Source organism: Myotis daubentonii, chromosome 20, assembly GCF_963259705.1.
Source record: "Myotis daubentonii chromosome 20, mMyoDau2.1, whole genome shotgun sequence".
NCBI classification, from domain to species: domain Eukaryota; kingdom Metazoa; phylum Chordata; class Mammalia; order Chiroptera; family Vespertilionidae; genus Myotis; species Myotis daubentonii.
The window spans coordinates 15,404,664-15,424,731 of NC_081859.1; the positions used below are offsets into that span (position 1 = coordinate 15,404,664).

The 20,068-nt window shown below is 55.9% G+C and overlaps 1 protein-coding gene across 5 annotated transcripts in view; it reads left to right on the forward strand.

The window, feature by feature from the left end:
• The first annotated feature begins 2,419 nt into the window (after nucleotides 1–2,419).
• ITPKB (inositol-trisphosphate 3-kinase B) overlaps nucleotides 2,420–20,068 on the forward strand; it is a 96,362-nt gene continuing 78,713 nt past the window's right edge. Inside the window, exons 1-3 of one of the 5 annotated variants that reach the window (XM_059677607.1) lie at nucleotides 2,420–2,691; nucleotides 3,918–5,986; nucleotides 7,799–10,744. In XM_059677607.1, the coding sequence (XP_059533590.1) occupies nucleotides 4,112–5,986; nucleotides 7,799–7,939 (2,016 nt within the window). In that variant the 5' untranslated portion in view covers nucleotides 2,420–2,691; nucleotides 3,918–4,111 and the 3' untranslated portion in view covers nucleotides 7,940–10,744. Of the gene's footprint in view, nucleotides 2,692–3,917; nucleotides 5,987–6,708; nucleotides 7,092–7,798; nucleotides 10,745–12,649; nucleotides 13,196–20,068 lie in introns of those variants that run through there. The other 4 variants (XM_059677606.1, XM_059677609.1, XM_059677608.1 and 1 more) reach the window with 4 other exon arrangements.

The window sequence follows — 20,068 nt, forward strand, 5'->3', positions numbered from 1 at the left end:
CTCTCTAAAAATCAATGGGAAAATATCCTTGGGTGAGGATTAAAAAAGAAGAAGAAGAACAGTATGGAGGCAGTATTATAATGATTGCCATTTTACAGAGCTCAACACTGAGGCAGGGAGGTTTTCAGCTGCCTTGCATTCCTTTTTCTTGTTGAACTGCCCTGACTAGGATGTCCAGTGCATTGCTGAACGGAAGTGGCGACAGCAGATATTCTCACCTTGTTCCCGCTCACTGGGGGCCAGGGTCCAGCCCTCCACCATTCAGTCGTATGTGAGCTGTCGGTCTCTTCATGGATGTCCTTTCTCAAGTTGGGGAAGCTGCTTTCTGTGCTTAGTTTCATAGCTATGGTTTTAAAGATTCCATTTTAAACGCGGGAAAACGAAAAGCCTGGAGGGTTAGGCAAACCTTCCCTCCAGCTGTAGGGAACCAGTACAGAATCTGGAGAAACAGCAGTGAGCACAGATTCTGGCCTCGCGCTTCCCAGGTTCAGATCCGGGCCCGGCCACTCACCTGCTGGGGGTTACTCAGGGCTTTGTGCTTCCATTCCCGGCGGTAACAATAGCATCCGCCTCAGTAGGTTGTTGTGAGGTTTGACATGTAGAAATGTTTATAATATGCTTAGAACAGTGCCTGGATAATAAAACGTGCTATATAATATTTTTCTTCTTATGTTCACTTACCATGCATGAAAGACAACTAGATTCTGCTTCAGGAAGCAAGCCGACCATGCTGGCTTCCAGATGTGGGTTTTGCTCCATCTTTCGCCCACCCCTTGCCATTCGTGGTGGCACAGTGAGAGTTTCAGGCTGGTAGAGTCACCATCTAGCTCTACCTCCAGCCCAACCGCGGCAGGAACCCCGTGTGTATGTGGCACCTGACCGGCTGCCGGCCGCCTTGTGAGTGAGAATTCTTCAGGCTGATTGTACACGCAGGCAGCCCGGGTTTCTCAGTCCTGGGGAAGGCCAGTGATGTCTGTTGGGTGACAGTGAGCTTTCCCAGGGCTGGGAAGCTCCGTTTCCGTGTTCACTACACGCACGGATAGGCCCTCCAGTTGCTTCAACCACGACACCTGACATGGTGCTTGCATCTTCTAGAATACTCCGAAATAAACTCCACGGGAACTGATTTAGGGACAGGGATAGGGTGGGCTTTTCTGCTTAACAGCGACCCAGATCCTGAGTCAACACCTGAATACACACTGGGCCCTTTTTATTGAGCCCAACGGGGGGTGAGAGAGGAATGAGGCTCCGTCCTTTCCTGGCGCGTTACAAGGACTGCCCTGTGTCTGATTCCCAGGAATCCTTAGTTGGGAGACCGCTTGGTTTTAGATCGAACATGAGTCTCTTCCTGACTGGGCAGCAGGTTGCTTTGCTCACATAAACAGTATTGCTCCATAAACAAGCCAGAGGGGAGATTGCTACCAGCGAAGTTAACATTTCCGTTTAAATTCCAGCTCCTGGGAATATCAAGGCTGATTCAGCCTTTAGATGTTTTAATCTCCGGAGCCTGGCAACTCTGTTTTCCCTTTTCACTAAATGCTACAGTTGAGGACTTAGAGAATTATGCAAAACACACTTGCAGTACCAGAGTTTAAAGGGGTAGGATCCCCAGTCGTATGGGCTGATGCACCGTTACCCCCCTTTTTTTTTTGCTGATTAGGGGTGGGGGTGGGGCCTTAAAAATGAGCTACAGGATCCTGAGCAAAGGGTCTCAGGTTTTCTTGGTCCCAGGACTATCTTTTTCAAAAAAACAATTTTGAGAATTAAGTGAAAACATATGCCAAGGTCACATTTGCTGTGTGCATGTACTAACAGATAAACGTGCAAGGCAGAAGCCTGTTTATACCACTTGCAACTGCACTGCAAAACCATCAACAGCTCACAGCCCAACCCATCTTCCAAAATGTTGGTGTGATGCATTTAAAATGTGCAACTCTGCAAGGAGGTGCCCACAGAGTCTCTTCTGCGATTTGCATATTTGTGTACAGGAACACAAACCGTTTACATGGGCTTTTAGCCCGTTTTAAATGCTCCAAAAAAAAAGGTCCCCATGATTTGCTTTGCTTAAAATGCACACTCAAAACTTTATTAAAAACATTTTTCAAAAAGAGTTTCATAAAGCTAGACACCAGCAAGGCTTTACCGAGCGGTGGAAAATGGATCGTATATCTTTAACCCGCAGAAGTTAAAAGGCTTTTTTTTTTTTTTTGTTAGCTAACAATGGAAACTTTTTTTTTAAAAGTGTTTCCCTCCCTCGGTCTTGCCAAGCAATAGAAAAAAAAAAAAAAAAAAAAGAAAAACTTGTTCCGCTGAGTTCAACCCCAGACAGGCTCACAACTTCCTTCCTGCTTTCCTCCCCCAACCCCCGCCTTTCACCCTCCTCCCTCCTCACCGCACCCCCCGCCCAAGTTTTTTTTTTTTTTTTTTTTAATCTCACATTGAACAAACACTGAAGTCGCCGGGAGCAGACGCAGACGGGCACTCTCTCCTGCGCCTGGAAGGGCGCGCAGGGCCGGCCGCGTCGTCGCCGCGGGATCGCCGGCCGCGGGCCAGCAGCGTTCTCCGCCGCCCGGCCCGCTTTTGTCTGCGCCGCTCGGGGAAGCGGTCGCTTCGGAGCCTTTTCACTTTTCAGGCCATCTTGTGCCTGGGCCGTGTCGTCTGCACAGGACCCGGGGATCGGAGACACCGTAGGTAAGTTTGGCGGCTTTTTCATCGCTCCCGCTCGGAGCCTCTTTCCCCTCCCTCCCGGCTCCGGGGCGAGCACGAGCGGCCCGGGCTCTGGAAAAGCGCAGCGAGAGGGGCTGGGGAGGCCGGAAAGCGGGTGGATCCGGGAGGCTGGCGCGGAGTCTGGGTGCGGGGAGAGCGGGGCGAGCCGGGAGGGAGCTGTCGGCGTTTCCCCTGCTCGCCTCCCAGGCCGCGGGCTCCGCGCCCCTCCCCGGCGCGCCAGGCGCCCCCCGCTCGGGCGGCCGGCGGCTCCGCGGGCGACGGCGAGGCGGCCCGGGATGCGGAGAAGCCCTGCACTTGGCCGCGCTGCCCGGCGGTTTCGACCTCGGGCCCCGGGAGGTTTGCAGAGCCGGGGGTTCCCGGCGGCTGTGGCCACGCACGCCCTGGGTCCCTCCGGGTGAGCGCGGGTCCCAGAGCCGCCGAGAGCCGCGTCCTCCCCCACGGGGCGCGCGGGCACAGCGGCCCCTCCGCGGGGGGCGGCGAGCATTGGTTCCGGGACCGGGGCCGAGCGGCTCTTCGCTCCCGGACGCGCGCAGGCGCGCCCACACCCACAAAACTCACTTGTTCGGGGGACAAAGCGGGTGCGAAAAACACCTCGGTTGCGGCCCCGCCGGGCGCCCAGACCTTCGTGGGCAGGGTCAGGGAGGTTAGCGGCCGGCACGCAGGGTCCTCCCGGACCGGAGCGCAGACGGTGGCGAGGGGAGGCAGGTCCGACCGGCTCCGGGTCGCTGCGGGTCGGTCCCGGGTGGCCAGGGAGGGTGGAGCGGGGAGGTCCTGAAGTCCAGGGGCGGGGAGGCCCCGTTTTGTCCGATGCAACCTGGGTTCGCCCAGGCGGAAGCCCGGAGAGGGTGCATGGTGCCCTCGCTCAGAGGGCCCCCAGCACGCTTGGACCGAGTAGTGGCACACCGCCCCCTGCCCACCCGCGTGGCGCTGGGGACGAGTCTTGGAGTTTGGGAAGACACTTCCTGAGCAATAACAAGCTAGGGGGAGGGTGGGAGCGCGCTCGGGAGAGGCCCCCCCCCCACCCCCGTGCTGGCCACCGACACCCCCTGGGCTGTGTCCTCGCTCCGAACCAGTGAGAGGGCCAGGGGCACCGGATCCCGGACAGGTGGGACTCCGCGGTTCGAGGCGCCCCCTCCCCGTGCCCACATCCTCCCCATGGGGTCCTGACTTTTCTCCTTGTGTCTCCACAGGGTGCTGCGGTGTATGGAGCTCGGGGCGGGGGCTGAGCCCGCGATCTTGCCCCTCGCGCGCCGCCCAGGCCATGCCACTGCCTCTGCGCGCCGAGCCGCGGCCGCCGGGCCTCCGGGGCTGAGCCGGGAGCCGCGGGAGGCGGCGGGGCCGGAGCGGGGGCCGCGGCGGCGGCGCGGGCGCGGGACCCAGTACTATGGCTGTGTACTGCTATGCGCTCAACAGCCTGGTGATCATGAATAGCGCCAACCAGGTGCGGAGCGGCGCCCCCCGGCCCGGCAGCAGCGAGACGCCCCCGCCGCCGGGGAGCGCCACCCTGAGCCCCGGCAGCGTGTTCAGCCCCGGGAGGGACGCCTCTTTCCTCTTCCCTCCGACCGAGTCGTCGCCCGAGGAGCCGGGGAGCCCCCGGGGCTGGCGGAGCGGCCGGCGCCGGCTGAACAGCAGCAGCGGCGGCAGCGGCAGCAGCGGCGTGAGCAGCCCGAGTTGGGCGGGTCGCCCGCGAGGGGACGGGCAGCAGGGCGCGGCCGCCGGCGCCCGCAGCCCCCCGGGGCCGGAGGAGGCCCAGAGGAAGCTGCGCGTCCTGCAGCGCGAGTTGCAGAACGTGCAGGTGAACCAGAAGGTGGACCTGTTCGAGGCGCACATCCAGGCGCAGAGCTCCGCCATGCCCGCGCCCCGCAGCCCGCGCCTGGGCCGGGCGCGATCGCCCTCCCCGAGCCCCTTCCGCAGCAGCAGCCAGCCCCCGGGCAGGGCCCTGGCTCAGAGCGTGGGCCGGAGGACCAAGTCCTGGGGGGAGCGATGCCCAGAGACCTCGGAGGCCGACCCCGCCAGGAGCGCCGGGGCTCCCAGCCCAAGCCTCTCCAAGGACCAGGAGGGAGTGGCACCTCTTCCCTGCCCGGCCTCCCCGTCGGGCTCCGGGGCTCAGGGCGCAGCCCCTTCGGTGAGAATGGAGGAGGGGGTCCCTGCCCGCCCCCCCTGTGGCTCACCGTCCGCGATGGAGATTGACAAGAGGGTCTCTGCTCTGGAAACTCCGAGCTGCCCAGCTCCCTCGTTGGGCCAGGTCGGAGCGAACTCCTTGATGGCTGCAGAAGTGGCAGCTAGAGCCACGTCCCCTGGGCCACACCACCCGCAGGACCCTGCCCTCTCGGAGCTGCCGGAGAAGCCCCGGGGTGTGCATCCCCCGTCACCCGCGGCCGCCCTGGTGGAGGGTAAGGGGCCGGCTCTGGGCGGTGAGACGAGCCCAGCCCCAGAGATCGGCGGGCCCGGCGGTGGAGAGCCCCCTGGGACGGCGGGGAAAGGCCATCTGCCCTGTGGCCAGCCGGGCTCCGGGCATCCCGAAGCGGGCGCCAGGCCGGAGGAGAGGACTGTGGACGCGCAAAGCGCAGGGGATGTGGGCTTGGAAGGGCCCGGGGTGACCCCGAGTGCGGCCCCAGCGGCCCGGGAGCCTCCGCAATGCTCCAGCCGCGTGGATGAAGGGTCCCCGCCGCGGGGCTTGCGTGGGGGCAGCCGCGCCGCACAGCCGGGCACAGGGGAGGCGGAGGCGGGAATTCCCGCTGGCGGAATGCTGGAACCTTTGCCCTGTTGGGAAGCAGCGAAAGATGTGAAAGGACCTCAGTGCCTCCCTGCGGACGGGGTGGGCGTGCAGCCCGGGAGCTCCAGGGCTTGGCTGAGCCCCACGGAGGAAGCCTGCCTGGCCTGGACGTGCAGCCTCGGGGTACCAGCCCAGGGGACTTGGGGAAGCCCCCCGAAAGACAGAGCCACCCACTCCAGCCCAGAGCTGCTCTCCCCGGAGCAGGAGGACAAGCCTTTGCTGCGGGAGGCCTGCAGCCCCGGCAATATCCCCGCCGTCATCATTACAGACATGGGTGCCCAGGAGGATGGGGTGTTGGAGGAGGCCCAGGGCAGCCCGCTGGGCATCCTGCCCCTGCGGAAGCTGTCCTCTTCCTCGGCCTCCTCTGCCGGCTTCTCCTCCTCCTACGAGGACTCGGAGGAGGACATCTCCAGCGACCCCGAGCGGTGCCTGGACCCCACCGCCGCCTTCCTGCACACCCTGGACCAGCAGAAGCCCAGAGTGGTAAGTCTGGCCCTGAGATTTTTCTAGAACTTGAGTTGCTTTCATGCCCTCCTGCTTTTTCCGACTTTCTACTGAGTCACGGAGACTGGCCCGGGCCCTGGGGCAGTCACAACTTACTATTCTCTCCGGGTGTTTGTAGCTATTTCCATGAACATCTTAAAAAAGCAATTTGTATGTAGGTTGCCAGTCACGTCTTAGGAAGATGGTGTTCTCGAATGTCACCAAAATCTTCCCGATGAATCCCCAGCGGGAGTGAGCAGAGCTGCTAAGGGGAACCGCTTAATGCTGCGATTCTTTTCGGCAGAGGACAAGCCACAGGGCGGCATTGAATTGGCTCGGCCTCTATGCTAAGAGGCCAGGCAAACAGGTGATGCGATTCTGTGACAGGGCCTGAGACGTGGAGATGTGGCTGTGGCGGGTCTGTTAGGTGAAGAGCCGCTGGGCCTCAGTAAGTTAAGTCAGGACATGGCAATGTTCATGGGGCCGGTGTAACTAAGGTACAGTTTTGGTGTGTCAGTGAAAATAAAAACCAGGCTTTGCGTTTCTTTAACCATAGAATGTCGCGTTAGGTCAGATTGCCCGGCTGGGGACCTGGGTGATGTCTCCAGGGTGGACACCACCTCATGGACATGCGTGCTGACTGGTGCGGGTACCTGTTCAAGGGCGTCCGTCCCGGTCCGTCGTGCTGACATCTTGTTTATTTCTGTTGTGGTTAATCTCAGTCCTCGGCTGTTCTCGCTCCGAGGACGATCAGAGTGTCTTACGGAAGACACGCGTTGAAGGTAGCGCTTCTGAAAGGGCCTGGACTTTCTCTCAGCTTTCCCAGCGTCTGGGGAAATTCCTCGCTCGGCCTGCGAGGGCTTCTTGTGCTCCTGGGGAAAGTCTGCATGTTGGTGTCGTCGGCAGCCTTCCGACTGCATCTTGTATACCCAGCACTGCTGGCTGTGCCTCTGTGACTTCACCCACGGCACCGAGAACTTTGTATTTCTACTCTCCGTCCTTGTCTCGGGTATCTTGGGCCTCAAAGCATGTGTGTCCCTCGTTCCCACTTCAGAGGTCGCAGTCTGCCTTTTGGAAACCAGGGCATTTCTTTTCATGAAACTGCACTTTCTGTTGGTGGCCCCGGTCAGCCTGGCATTCGGTGGCCGGGACGGGGTGTCAGGCCTGGCCCACCGGGAGGGTGGCGGTACAGGACGGGTGGAAAGCGCTGCTCCCGGGAGACGGGCCGGCTTTCTCTGCCTTCTTGCCCACAGTCACAGGCGAGGAGGACACGGCCCTCTGTTCACGCCTCCCGTTTGCGTTTTGAACCCCGAAGCGCGCTGGCACAGCCCAGGTGCTTTAACTTGTTCTCCCGCTTTCCGTTCGCCGATTCCAGCGGCGGGTCCGCAGCTCCTATGGGCTGGTTCTCAAAACAGTTAGTGCGTCTCGGGTTTGAAAGGGGCTCTCGCCTGGAAGAGAGTGGAGGGGCGAGAATGACAGGCGACCCTTGTGTGTGTGTGTGTGTGTGTGTGTGTGTGTGTGTGTGTGTGTGTCAGGTGCCCGAGGGGAGCTGATGGAGAAACCGGAGGGTGGAGCGGTGTTTTCGGCCTGCCTCTGTCCGCCGCCTTCCTGCCTTTAAACAGGTTCCCAGACGCCCCCAGAGCTGGGCCAGGAAGAGTCCCTGCCCGCCTGCTCTCTGACTCACACGAGGCTGATGGAGAATGTGTGTTGGGGGTGAGGGGGTAACCAACTGGAAATGATGGGATCCCGGGGACATTGGAGCTTCTGGTTGAGTGCTGGCATGATGAGCTAAGTTTTCTGTTTCTTGTGCAGATTGTTATGGTGCAGCCGGACTTGCGACACCACAACATCTGCTCATTGGCTCAGAAATCCCTTGCTTACCAGGTACTGCTGTTTTGTCTACAGACGGCCAGACATCTTGATTGGCTGGGCTCCTCAGTGTTTCATAGATAAACCCTGAGCCAGCTCTGTCTGAGGCGCTGCGGTACCAGCACCCCTTTCTCTCCTCTGGCTTTGCTGCTTGTTTTTATCCTGCACCCAGGTGCTCACGCCCTCAGACGTGCTCACACTCACAGGCCCTCACACATGTCCACGCTCACACATGTCCACGCTCACACATGTTCACATTCACTCACCTTCACACTCACCATCCATCCTCACACATACACAGACATTCGCTCATACAAATTCACACACGCCCTCGCCTGTGCTCACACACACTTGCACCCTGTCACACACTGTCACACCCTCACTCCCACACACACCTCACACACACACACACACACACACACACACACACACAGGCTTGGAGCTGCATGTTCAGCCCTCCCGCCCTGGCCCTGGGGTTTGAGCAGCCCTGCCTCTCCTCTGAGAAACAGGCCGCGGGCGTGACAGGCTGTGCAGGCGGAGGGGCCGCCCAGAGGAGCCTGAAGCTGGCTGCTTTGTGGGCTCTGGCCTCCTGGCCGCTCACCACTGCTGGGATCTCAGAGCCCGTGAGCGGGGAGTTCAGAGGGCCTCCCTATAGTTAACAGCGCGGGGAGAAGCACGTCCCTTGGCAATGCACTCTGACAATTACTTCTCCATTTAGGTTATGCAAATCAGCCAAGGCCTTTTTCCTGGCAGGGAATGCGGTGAGAAGGCCACTCTCCTCATTTGCCCCCATGGGAAGGAGCCAGAGAGAGCCCGGGGGACCGTGCACAGCCTGAGGCCTTCCCCGTGGCTCCCGATGAGCCTGGCAGATGCATCTGTCCCCGAAGTAGAACGTTCTGAGTTTTTGCACCTGATGTCTGTTTATAAAAGATGGGACTTGAAATTTGTTCGGCAGAAAGGGTATTACATGCCTTGGGTTCAGTGGCTTACGTTCGGGCCTTTATTCTTCACTGGGATCTGGACAGAAGCGAGTTTCTCCAAGTGAATTTCTCTTTTATTCTTTAAAATAACTCAAAATTAATCAGCAGTTCTTTACTTTCCTCTATTATTCCATTCACTAGTATCTGAGCCATTGAAACACCAGGCTCAAAGTACTACATTAAAATATGTGTGCATATTACTTTAAAAAAGGAGATTTTATTGATTTGCTCCAATATTGTACTATTAATTAGGGGTACAAAAAAAACCCCACACAAATGTTGGCTTAGCTATCTGTGGGGTGGAGATCGGATGGATATACAAAGAAGGATAGTATAACATTTTTTTGGTTTCCCGTGCTTACTACTTGTTAAGGGCTATTAGAGTTTTGTTTCTTTTGCTTTTTTTGGTATTGACTAGTTTTGTGTGTTTTTTCCAACTACAGTTGAAATACAGTATTATAGTATTTTTAGGGGTGCAGCATGGCGATTAGACATTTATATAACTTAGCAAGTGATCACCCCGATAATCTAGTGCCCGTCTTTGTTGTCTTGTTTGTGAAAAACTCTCACGTGTACTAAAAAATTCCGTTTATAAGGGTTCTATGTGGTTTTGAAAAGTATAAAATTTTTATTTGTGGGCAAACCAAATTAAAATTTAAAGGCCTTAGAGGATTACTTAAAAAAAAGAAAAGAATGTGGTGGTAAGTACTTTTAAGCAGAAAATTCTTTTCTGGTTGAGAATGTTAAAGGCCCAGATCTGGGGGGGGAGAGGGGAAATCTGAGTCAGGTTGAATATGCAGTTTTCTTGAGATGGGGCCTCTTTCTTCTTTGTCCGGTTCGTGGATGGGATCTTTCTGGCAAGGCCTCCGCACCTTTCAGGTCTGGGAGGACCCTGAGTCATTTATGTGAGGTTCTGGGTGTTACCCTGCTCTGTTTGGGGACAAAGAAACCCAGACTCAGCGAGACAAAGGGACCTATGAGTGGCTCCACTCTCTGCTCAGTTTCCTCCTTTTAAAATGTGTCTCTTGCGTGAGGGTGATGTCATGGGGGTTTGTCTAGTTCTAACTGTCTGTGACTACGTAATTCTAGACATTTGACCTAAAACGTGGTGTAGGTGACATTTCAGGGTGTCTGGAAGTGTGACAAGATTCCTTAGGTGTAGACCTCGGGCCCAGAGGCCAAAACTGGGCACATTTAATTCTGTGCTTTTACTTAAGACCCATCAGTTGATGTGTCTGTCATCTCTCTCTTCCCTGGAAGACTGGTTCTTTGTAATTTCATGTTGAAAAAGGCATCACAATAAATCATCAGTAGGATCCCAAGGTTCTCATTAGTAACTAGACTGATATTAGGAGCCGTCCTGGTAGGATGCCAGGACATGAACTGAAAAGTAAAACAGGCTGATATCCGAGGGCTTTGGCCTCCTCAGATATTTCTGTTTGGAAAGTGAGGCTTTGCCTGCATAGAGCCAAAACACCACTTCAAAAGTCTTTCGTTTTTTAACAAAGATAGGAGTAGCTCAGCCAGCTGAAAATTCTTTCAAGTAAAGGTGGAGGGCATAGAGAAAAGGAGAGACTGATGTTGAGGCATTGCAAAAACACAGCTCAGAACTCACCTAGCCTTCAGGTTTTGTAAGAAAAACATACTAAACCAGTCAGTTGCTGCTTCGAGAAAAATGTCTTTCAGGTGTAAGAGAAATCGCTTTTTGGCGCTTCTGTTTTCAAGTGCTGAATTGCTATGGAGTCACGTTTGTGATTTTGTTGGCACATACCTGTTACATGCAGTTACAGATTAGATTAGTTTATTTGTGTTCCTAGGAGCACGGATAACATTGCGCAGGCTTATTTTATTTTTTCGGGTTTGACTTTGTTATCGAAAGGTAGAATTTTCAAATATTTAATGGAGAGAATTTTATATCTTTTTTTTAAACATATTTTATTGATTTTTTTACAGAGAGGAAGGGAGAAGGATAGAGAGTTAGAAACATCGATGAGAGAGAAACATCGATCAGCTGCCTCCTGCACACTCCCCACTGGGGATGTGCCCGCAACCAAGGTACATGCCCTTGACCGGAATCGAACCGGGGACCCTTGAGTCCACAGGCTGACGCTCTATCCACTGAGCCAAACCAGTCAGGGCGAGAATTTTATATCTTGATAGAGAAAACTCTGTAGACTTCAGGCCATCGGCAGGAACCTGAATGAATCCAGGAACTCTTCTAGGTCCGGTTGTGCTTGTACATTCGATGTGGACGGTTCTGTGGGTTTTGACAGGAGAGGAGAGCTTGAGGTAGGGCATGCACGGTGTGCCCTGAAATCCGTGACCAGCATGCCTTGCAACGATGGTTTTCCTGACGAGGTAGAATTGGCACGGATGTCATTTTCACGAATCCGGGAGCGCATTGTTGGTGAAATCACACCAAGCCCAACTGTGAATTCATTAGAAATATGGGAAGCCCTTTATGTAGTCGGCCAAGTGCCAGTTTATTAGCTGGATGTTCGGGATTTGTGTGCCCAGTTCCCCCGGGCACGGTGGTGGTGGTGTAAGCGTCCCCAACATCTTGGAACAGAAACACCCCGCGTGCAGCCTTCGCGCTGCCCAGCGGGTCCAGCCTGCCCGAGTGTGGAGGCCAATCTTGAGGTCTGGCAGGGTCCACCAACCTCGTCACGTGATCCTGGAGTCGACCCTGGTCTTGCTGTAGTCCCCCCGCCAACCTTGACCTCACGGTGGTCCTTCCAGACACCTGGCCACTCATTTTTCCTGGATTGTTACTTTGAAGACCACTCACGTCTCCTTGGCTGAAAGATACCGTAAACGTGTATATGACTTCGTTAGGCAGCGAGGCCTCTGTTTTTACTATTAAAAAAATAAAAACTTTTCTGTCGCTTATATAATTAACGTGATGTGAATTTGGGGGTGGGGAAGGCTTGGGAGCTCATGTCTTCCAATATCCACATCTTACAGACGAGGAAAGCAAGCCCAGAAAGCATGCCATATAGTCACGGGACCCACATTTGCATCCTCCTTTTCACTAACAAAACTTTACTAGTGGATAAACTCCTTACCTTGGGAGATCTACCTTGGCTTTAAAGGTAGTGCGTTTTTAAAAAAACATGGTTACAGGAATGGGTGAGTGAATGAAGCAGTAGATGGGAGACAGTATCTCATTATCTATCCATAAAAGAAATGCTGAACCATCTGGAAGATGAAGAACAAGGAGAGGGGGAAAGAACAATTCAGGCAAGCTCATGGCTTATTCCTGTGACCTGGGCCCATAGGCGTAAGGGTGACAGACTGGGGTTTAAGAGACGTGGGGTGAAACCTCAGTCTGCAAGCCCTCTGAAACATGGGGAGAGTGGGCGTGGCCCATGGGGTCAGAGGCCATTGATGCAGTGTGTGTATATACGTACCTGGCAAGCACCTGGCCCGTAGTAGAGGCTCCAGAGATGCTGGTCGAGGTGGAGCTGGGAGACATCGTGAGTGCTGGCGAGGCAGCGTCTGTCTTGGGAAGTCATTAGGTCCTTCAGAAGTGATGCTCTGCATTCTCCAAAAAGTGTGGGTCCTGTAACCATATTCCAGGGTTTTGTTTAGGCCCCGCTTTCCTCCCAGTACACCCCTGGGAAGTGATTCTGCCTCGGCCGGAATGTCTGGAATGAAATTAAATTTCTCCTAGACTGGTACCCACAGGCTACCGTGGCACCACAGCGGTCCCATGAAAGGAAGTACCTTTCAGGGCGTGTTGAGGGTGAGGCTGGCCTTACCTGCGAGAAGTCTTGACTGCTTCCTGGGGTGGTTTCCTTTTGCTCACTTGCAGGGCTGGGGACTATTTTAAGGCTGGAAACGAAAGAGACACACGGGCTTGCAGCAGAAGCGCACGCTGCACAGGCCTCGAGGAGTGAGGTCAGTGATGACACCCTTCTGCTGAGTCTTCACAGGGAAGACCTCTCCCAGAGAGGTTTCCTACTTGAAGGCAGGGCCTTCCAAGCTTTCTCTGATGAGAAAGGACTTGTAATCACCACCATCACCACCACCACCACCATCATCATCATCATTTTGCTGGTAAGCAACACGCAGGCTGTAGACCAACCTGTCGGGCGTGTTGTTCAGCAATTTCATGAAGAAGTCACTGTTGCCCTCGCTGATTTGGCTCAGTGGATAGAGCCTCGGCCTGCAGACTGAAGGGTCCCGGGTTTGATTCCGGTCAAGGTCACATGCCTGGGTTGCGGGCTCTATCCCCATAGGGGGTATGCAGGAGGCAGCCGATCAGTGATTCTCTCTCATCATTGATGTTTCTATCTCTCTCTCCCTCCCTCCCCCTTTCTCTCTGAAATCAATAAAAATACATTTTTTTAAAAAGTCATTATTAAAAAACCTGATCTTTCCTCTTATTGAGCTGTATTTTATTGACTGGATATCACCTGATGGAAAGACATTCAACAGAAGGCTACTAGTCAATATGTACTACATTTTTTTATTTCCTGAATGTTTTACTTCTATTTTGCTCCCAACCGGCTCATAATCTTCACAAGTAACCAAAAGATGGTAAGCAAAAGAACAAACCCCTATAATTTGTATTTATATAGTAGGTGTTAATGTGGGGAGAGGTATGGTTTAATCTCCCGTCTCAGATTATGTAAAAGAACTTTGCTCTCAGCCAGGGAGGGTGATGGTTAATTTTCGACTAAAGTGAGGTTCGCTGTTATCCTGTTAATCTAGCATTTTACCTTTGTGGTAAGATTCTGGGTGGAAAGGGAAAATCAAGTGTTACAGCATCTCAAACAAAGGCATTGAGGTTATTTCCGTTGACCTGGTGGTAAGATTAGGGTCTGCCTGGCCCAGCAGAGATACTGTGCATTGGCGATGCAGGGTCTGGTCCCATCCCGGCCAAGGAGAACTCTCCCGAAAGGGAGGGCCCTTTGCTCACGGTCAGGTCATAAAGTTGGTCTTCATGCATCAGAGGGCCCAAGCGAGGCACTTCCGCCTTTGGCTTTGGGGCATCGGCAATATTTTTTTTCTTTGCCCTTCTTATGGGATGCTCTGCATTCTGCACCGCCCCCCCCCCCCCATCCATTTAATCGGTGAATACACTGATTGTACTGTTTCCCCAGAAGAAGTTGTAATGCATTTTATATTACCGGCACTTAATATTTTCAGGTGCTCCGGGGGTATGCAGCCTGCCCCAGGGCGGAGGGGTTTGGGCCACCCACCAGCCCCATCAGCAGTCTCTCTTGGTTCGCTGGGGTTGGTAGACCTGGGCGATGACAGGAGGGCTCACTGTACCCCCAGGCAGTTCCCAGCAAGTGTTTTTCCAGTTTCGCCGACATTCTTTCCAGGCTCAGCTCCATTTGTTTTTTCCTTCTCTATGGCAATTGATGACCGCGTCTAGAGAGGATAATTCCGCAGGATCTCCCGTTAAGTGCTGTTTCCACTGTGGCTGGGAGCTGGCGTGTGCCCAGCCCTCTGCTCTGCGTGGCTGTGCGCGGGGTTCTCTTCGCCAGCGCGCTCTCTGAAGAGCAGATTTAGTAACATCTGCCTCAGAGCCCTGCAGAAAAAGGACCTGGGCTGGGGGTATGGGAGCAACTCGGGGGATATCGCTTCTGTCACCCTTATCTAACCTGAATCTATTAGCAGGAAACTGAAAGGGCCTGTGTATGACAATGCGATAAACAGCTTAATCTCTTAAACAATGTCAAGTGGAAAATCCGACCGCAGCCAACAGCTTAAGAAATAAATGGCCGGGAGGTTTTGTTGGGACAGCAAATCCTGAGGCCCTGGTTGCTGAGACGAGGGCAGGAAAATTGGTCGCTGGGTGTGAAACTGGGAGGTGAGGAAGACAGTGTTCAGGTTTGAGAAACCCCTGAAAAGCCCTCCCCGATAACAACACTGGCTGGTGGAGGGGACGTTTTGAATGCGTTATCGTGGATAGTTTAGTCTCTGTGAAACCGCTGACAGCTTTTCCTCCTCTTTGCCGTCGTCATTGCGGCCATCACAGTGGTAGGTCCCCATGGTAGCGAGCACCTGAGTAATTCCAAGTGGCTTAGGAGACGCGGGGCCTTCTCCGAGAGCTTTGCTGGGCGTACGCGAGGAGTGCAGTGAGCTGGGAAGACCAGCGGTTCCCAGATGTGGCCTCTATGGGTTTTGGCTTCATCTGTAAAATGGGTGTATTGCTGAAGTCTGCTCCTTCATGTGGTCTTTGCGAGTCTCACGTGAGATAAGTCTTTGTAGAGCCATGTTGAGAGAGTGTGTGTTCTTTCCTGCCCAAAGTCGTTTTAAAAGAGATAATGGGCCAGGACAAGCTCCGCCCTCAAGCAGGGTGGTTCCCCTCTGCCTTGTGGAAAGAGACCTTGGTAAGAACCATCGCTAAGGGCGCCCGCTGCAGTGTGGGTGGGAAGCAGGGGTGAGCAGACAGACATTCTGGATCCCCTCCTGGTGCCACTTCCGCTGGCTGCTGGGTCTCGCCTCCTCCTGCCTGAGTGGCCACCGGACCGATGTGGACTGTGGCCGGAGCTTCCTGCCCCTGTGGTTTGCCGGCCTGCAGGTGGGAATGCAAATGACGGACAAGAGGGAAGAGTGGGTGAGCCAGGAGGGCGTCGCCAGCAGGAGTCTGATGTTTCTGGAACAGCGCGCTCAGCTCCTGAGTGATTGAGAGGACTCTGCACCCCACCTGAGCTCGAGGACGCCTGACCGGGCCTGGAGTTTTCCAGGACCATGTGGTGTTCTTCTCGCCTGTGTCCTGGGAAGTGAAAGGATGGAATTCAGCAAAGTCTTGAGCTTTCAAAGCAAACGGGAACCCTGGCCTGTTTGGGTCAGTGGCTAGAGCATCGGCCCATGGGCTCAGGGTCTCGGGTTTGATTCCGGTCAAGGGCATGTACCTCGGGGCATATGTGGGAGGCAGCCAATGTGTCCCTCTCACATCGATGTTTCTCTCTCTGTCTCTCCCCCTCCCTTCCACTCTCTCTAAAAATCAACGGAAAAAATATAACAAAACAAACAAATAAATAAAGCAGACAAGGCATTCAGCAAATACAAATACGCGGCACCTTCTAAGCATGACGGGTGCCGGGCTAGATCCGGAAACCTCTGAGCAGAGCTGGGCCTCCGTTCTGGTGGCCGCCCGCGTGGCGGCGTGGACCTGCACCCGGTGGCCGCCCAGACAGCAGGCCTCTGCCCTCACCTCTGTCTGCACGTACCGGTGCTGTCCCTGGCCTTGGGGTCTGCCCTCTAAGCAGAGCGGATGCCAACAGACATATGTGAGATGTGCACAACTCAGAACAAAGTGGAGAGCCATGGAACACGCCCGTTCATTCACTGCGAGTTATAAACCACGGGCTGGTGCAGGCCCCTGACCGCGGGAGCTGCAGTCATGTCGTGGGACAGGGAAGAGGAATGAAATTTTGTCAACAGCCGCTGGGGAAGGCGTCTGGGTAAAGGCTGGGGTGGGGGGGGGGGGGGTTTGCTGTCTGATAGAAGTGGTCAAGGAAAGGGATTATTCTGGATCCAAAGACTCCACACAGATGGACGCTCTGCTGACAAAAGGTTCAGTGCGTGGGCAGCTGCACTGTCACATGGAGACCCGCCACCCGCACCCCAGCTGACCAGAGCGAGGTGGTCAGGACGACTGGAGAGGAACTAATGCCCAGTGTGTACTCACTGAGGGTGAACCCGTGGGAGGGAGGTGAGGGGGTAGAGAGCCCTGGTGTGGAGTCAGGACAGTCCTGGGCTTGAGCCCAGACTCCACCCCTTCCTGACTGTGTGACCCGAGAGAAATGTCTTACCTTCCTGCCCCTCAGTCTCAACATCTGTAAAATGGGACGGATCGTACCCGTCTGAGGGCTGCGAGCCTTCCGTGAGGTAATGTGTGAGGCGCCGGCACAGTGTCTGGATGTCCGAAATGCTCAGTGAACAGTAACTAAACTGCACGGACCTCAGAGGCAGCCATGCTGGCGGCAGGCTGGCTGAGCCCACAGTTCCCCCTTCCTCCCTGTGTAGGTGGTAGTGAGGGCGATCGCTGAGGGATGGCATGTCGCCGCTTCCCAACCGGGAACAGGCAGGCTCGAGGCCAGGGGAGGGCAAACTTTGTGACTCGAGGGCCACAGTGGGTTCTCAAACTGGACCGGAGGGCCGGAACAAAAGCATGGATGGAGTGTTTGTGGGAACTAATACAAATTCAAAGTAAACATCATTACATAAAAGGGTACGGCCTTTTTTTTTTTTAATAGTTTTATTCATTTCAAACGGGCCGGATCAGGCCCGCGGGCCGTAGTTTGCCCACGGCTGGGCTAGGGGCTCTTTGGAGGAGGTTTGTACAGGAGCAGGATAGTTCTGATGCGCAAAGTGAGACCGTCTGTCCGGGGAGAGCTGGGCGGGGCGGCCAGACCTGAATCCGCACCCTCCCTGGGTCCCAGACCTCGGCGGGGATTCACCTCTCTGAGCTGTGTTTCCTTGGCTCTAACGCAGCGGTTCTCAACCTTCCTGACGCCGCGACCCTTTCATACAGCTCCTCATGTTGTGGGGACCCCCAACCATAACATTATTTCCGTTGCTACTTCATCACTGTAATGTTGCTACTGTTATGCATCGTCATGTAAATACCTGATATGCAGGATGTATTTTCATTGTTACAAACTGAACATAATTAAAACGTAGCGATGAATCACAAAAACAATATGTCATTATAGATGTGTTTTCCGATGGTCTTAGGCGACCCCAGTGAAAGGGCCGTTCGACCCCCAAAGGGGTCGCGACCCACAGGTTGAGAACCGCTGCTCTAACGTGAAGATACTGACCCTCTCTCGTGGGCCGTCGTGAACATGAAGTGAGATCAGGCAGCACAGGGACCTGGCACAGGACGCGGGCGGGAGGGAGCCCGGTCCTGTCCTCCCGCCCCCGGCTGATGCGCGAGCTGGCCTGTGCTGAGTCCTCCCCGTCCCTCCCCTCCCGGCGATGACAGCAGCGGGTTACTTTCCAGGGAGGCTCTCAGGCGGGGAGGCCTCACTGTTACCAGGGCTCAGAACCTGAGGTTAAAAACAATGGGCTGCATTCAGCTGCGGGAGGGGGTCAGGTTACTCGCCCCCCTCCCCCCCCCAGTCTCTCGTACCTTTTGGAGGTGGAAACTGGCTGAGGTCATCCAGGCACAGGAGTCCCAGCTTTGGGGGCAGTGGAAGGCTCCTTCCCTCCTCTCCCTCCCCTGATTCCTCCCTTTCTTTCTTTTTTTTTGGTTAATCCTCACCCCAGGATATTTGCAACTGATTTTTGGAGAGAGTGGAAGGGAGGGGGAGAGACAGACAGACAGAAACATCGCTGTGAGAGAGACACATCGATCAGTTGCCTCCTGCACGCGCCCTGACCAGGGTCGGGGATCGAGCCTGCAACTGAGGTACGTGCCCTGGAGCAGAATCGAACCCGGGGCCTGTTCAGCCCGTGGGCGGGCGCTCTACCCACGGAGCCACACCGGCGAGGGCTCCCTGCGTTCTTGGTGCCTCTCTCAGAACCCGGTGGCTCACAAGGGCAAGAACGAGATGCACATGTCCCCCCACTGCTTGGCACAGAACATGTGTGACCGAATGGCCTGCATGGCTTCTGTGCTGTGCCGGGTGCCAGTGGGCACGTGTTGATTAGAACAGGATCCTTCCCAGGTGAAAGCGCGGCTTCCCTTCCCTGTGGCCTCGGGGGCCAGGCTGGGCAGGGTCTCTGGGCCCACGTTGCCCACCCACCTCCTCTCTCCTGCCCAGCACGTCCCGCGTCACAAGGCCGCTCTCTGCCATCGGGGGTGGGTGGTGGGGTGGAGGGAGAAGCCGGCCAGGCGGCTGGGCCCAGCTGGATGCACCCCAAACACAGCAGCTCCCTTTGGATTCCAGGAAGGCCTGGGGGACCCTGAGTTTGACAGGAGGCAGGGCTGGGTGGTGACAGGTCCCTACAGCAGCTGGGCTGTTCCTGGGCCAGACATGCCCCAGCCTTGGCACCCGCCCGCCAACACGGGCTTTGCGAGGCATTTGGCGTGTGACGTGGAAACCCTCTTTGGCTGTAACACGGGGCGGGCGGGCTGCAGTGTTAGCTCTGGGGGTTCGCATCTTTCCTGCCGGCTCGCCCTGCAGGGCCCGCGGTGGCCGTCAGGTGTCCAGGCACTGAGCAGAGGGCTCCTTCGCCGGGCGGTTTGGGGCCCGGCGCCCTTCCGGAGCGCGGGGTCTCGGGCCTGGCCTGCGCTGACGTCTCCCCCGGCTTCAGCCTCCCCCGGGCCTTTGCGCGGATGCAGGGGCTGACCTCTGGGAGGAAGGAAGCCACCAGAAGCATTTGCTAGCCTGTGGCAGCCTTGACCTCGAGGCGGCTGAACGGGGAGTTCTCAGGACAGTAACCCCCGATGGCCCAGCCAGGAGATACACACAGACCTCATGAGCTTCCGTCGGCTAACGCAGCGGTTCTCAACCTGTGGGTCGCGACCCCTTTGGCGGTCGAATGACCCTTTCACAGGGGTCGCCTAAGACCATCCTGCAGATCAGATATTTACATGACGATTCATAACAGTAGCCACATGACAGTGATGAAGTAGCCACGAAAATGACTTTACGGTTGGGTCACAACATGAGGAGCTGTGTTTAAAGGGCCAGAAGGTTGAGAGCCGCTGGGCTAAAGCCATGGGCGCTGCGCCTGTTACCTGGTGGCGTCACACTGTCCTTAAGGCAGCTCGCCCGCCCGCCTCCTGCAGGCCGTGGGTCGCCGGAGAAGCTGAGAGCCCTGCGGGCCCAGCGGCTCTTCCCGCAGCCTGTCCTTGGCGTTCGGGCTGGCCTAGATTTCCTGCCTGTCCCCGTTGGCCTTGAATGCCACCTCCCCAGGGGAAGGCCGGCGGGTCCCTGGGAGCAGCGGGCCCTGGGGGATGTGGGCCAGCCGGAAGGAAGGCCTGGGAAGTCCTGGGTGGCCCGTGGCAGGATCGTTGCCTGGCTCTGACGGGTTTGCGGACACGTGAACCGACGGTGGGGAGAAGGTTTCAGGAACTTCAGGAAATAGTTCAGTGTGACCCCGGGACCAGGCTTCGTAGAAGAGAAGGGAGTCCTGACTCGAGGATTTCAAAGTTCCGTGGCACACAGGATGGGGTGGAGGGGCCTGGCTCGTCCGCATTTGGTAGGACGCTCCCGGGAGTGGCGACGTCACCGGAAATTCCGCGTGCACAGCGGCGGTGCAGCCCTTACCAGGGCCCAGGACTTCGGCTGCACCAGAGTAATGACACAATGGCAGTGGC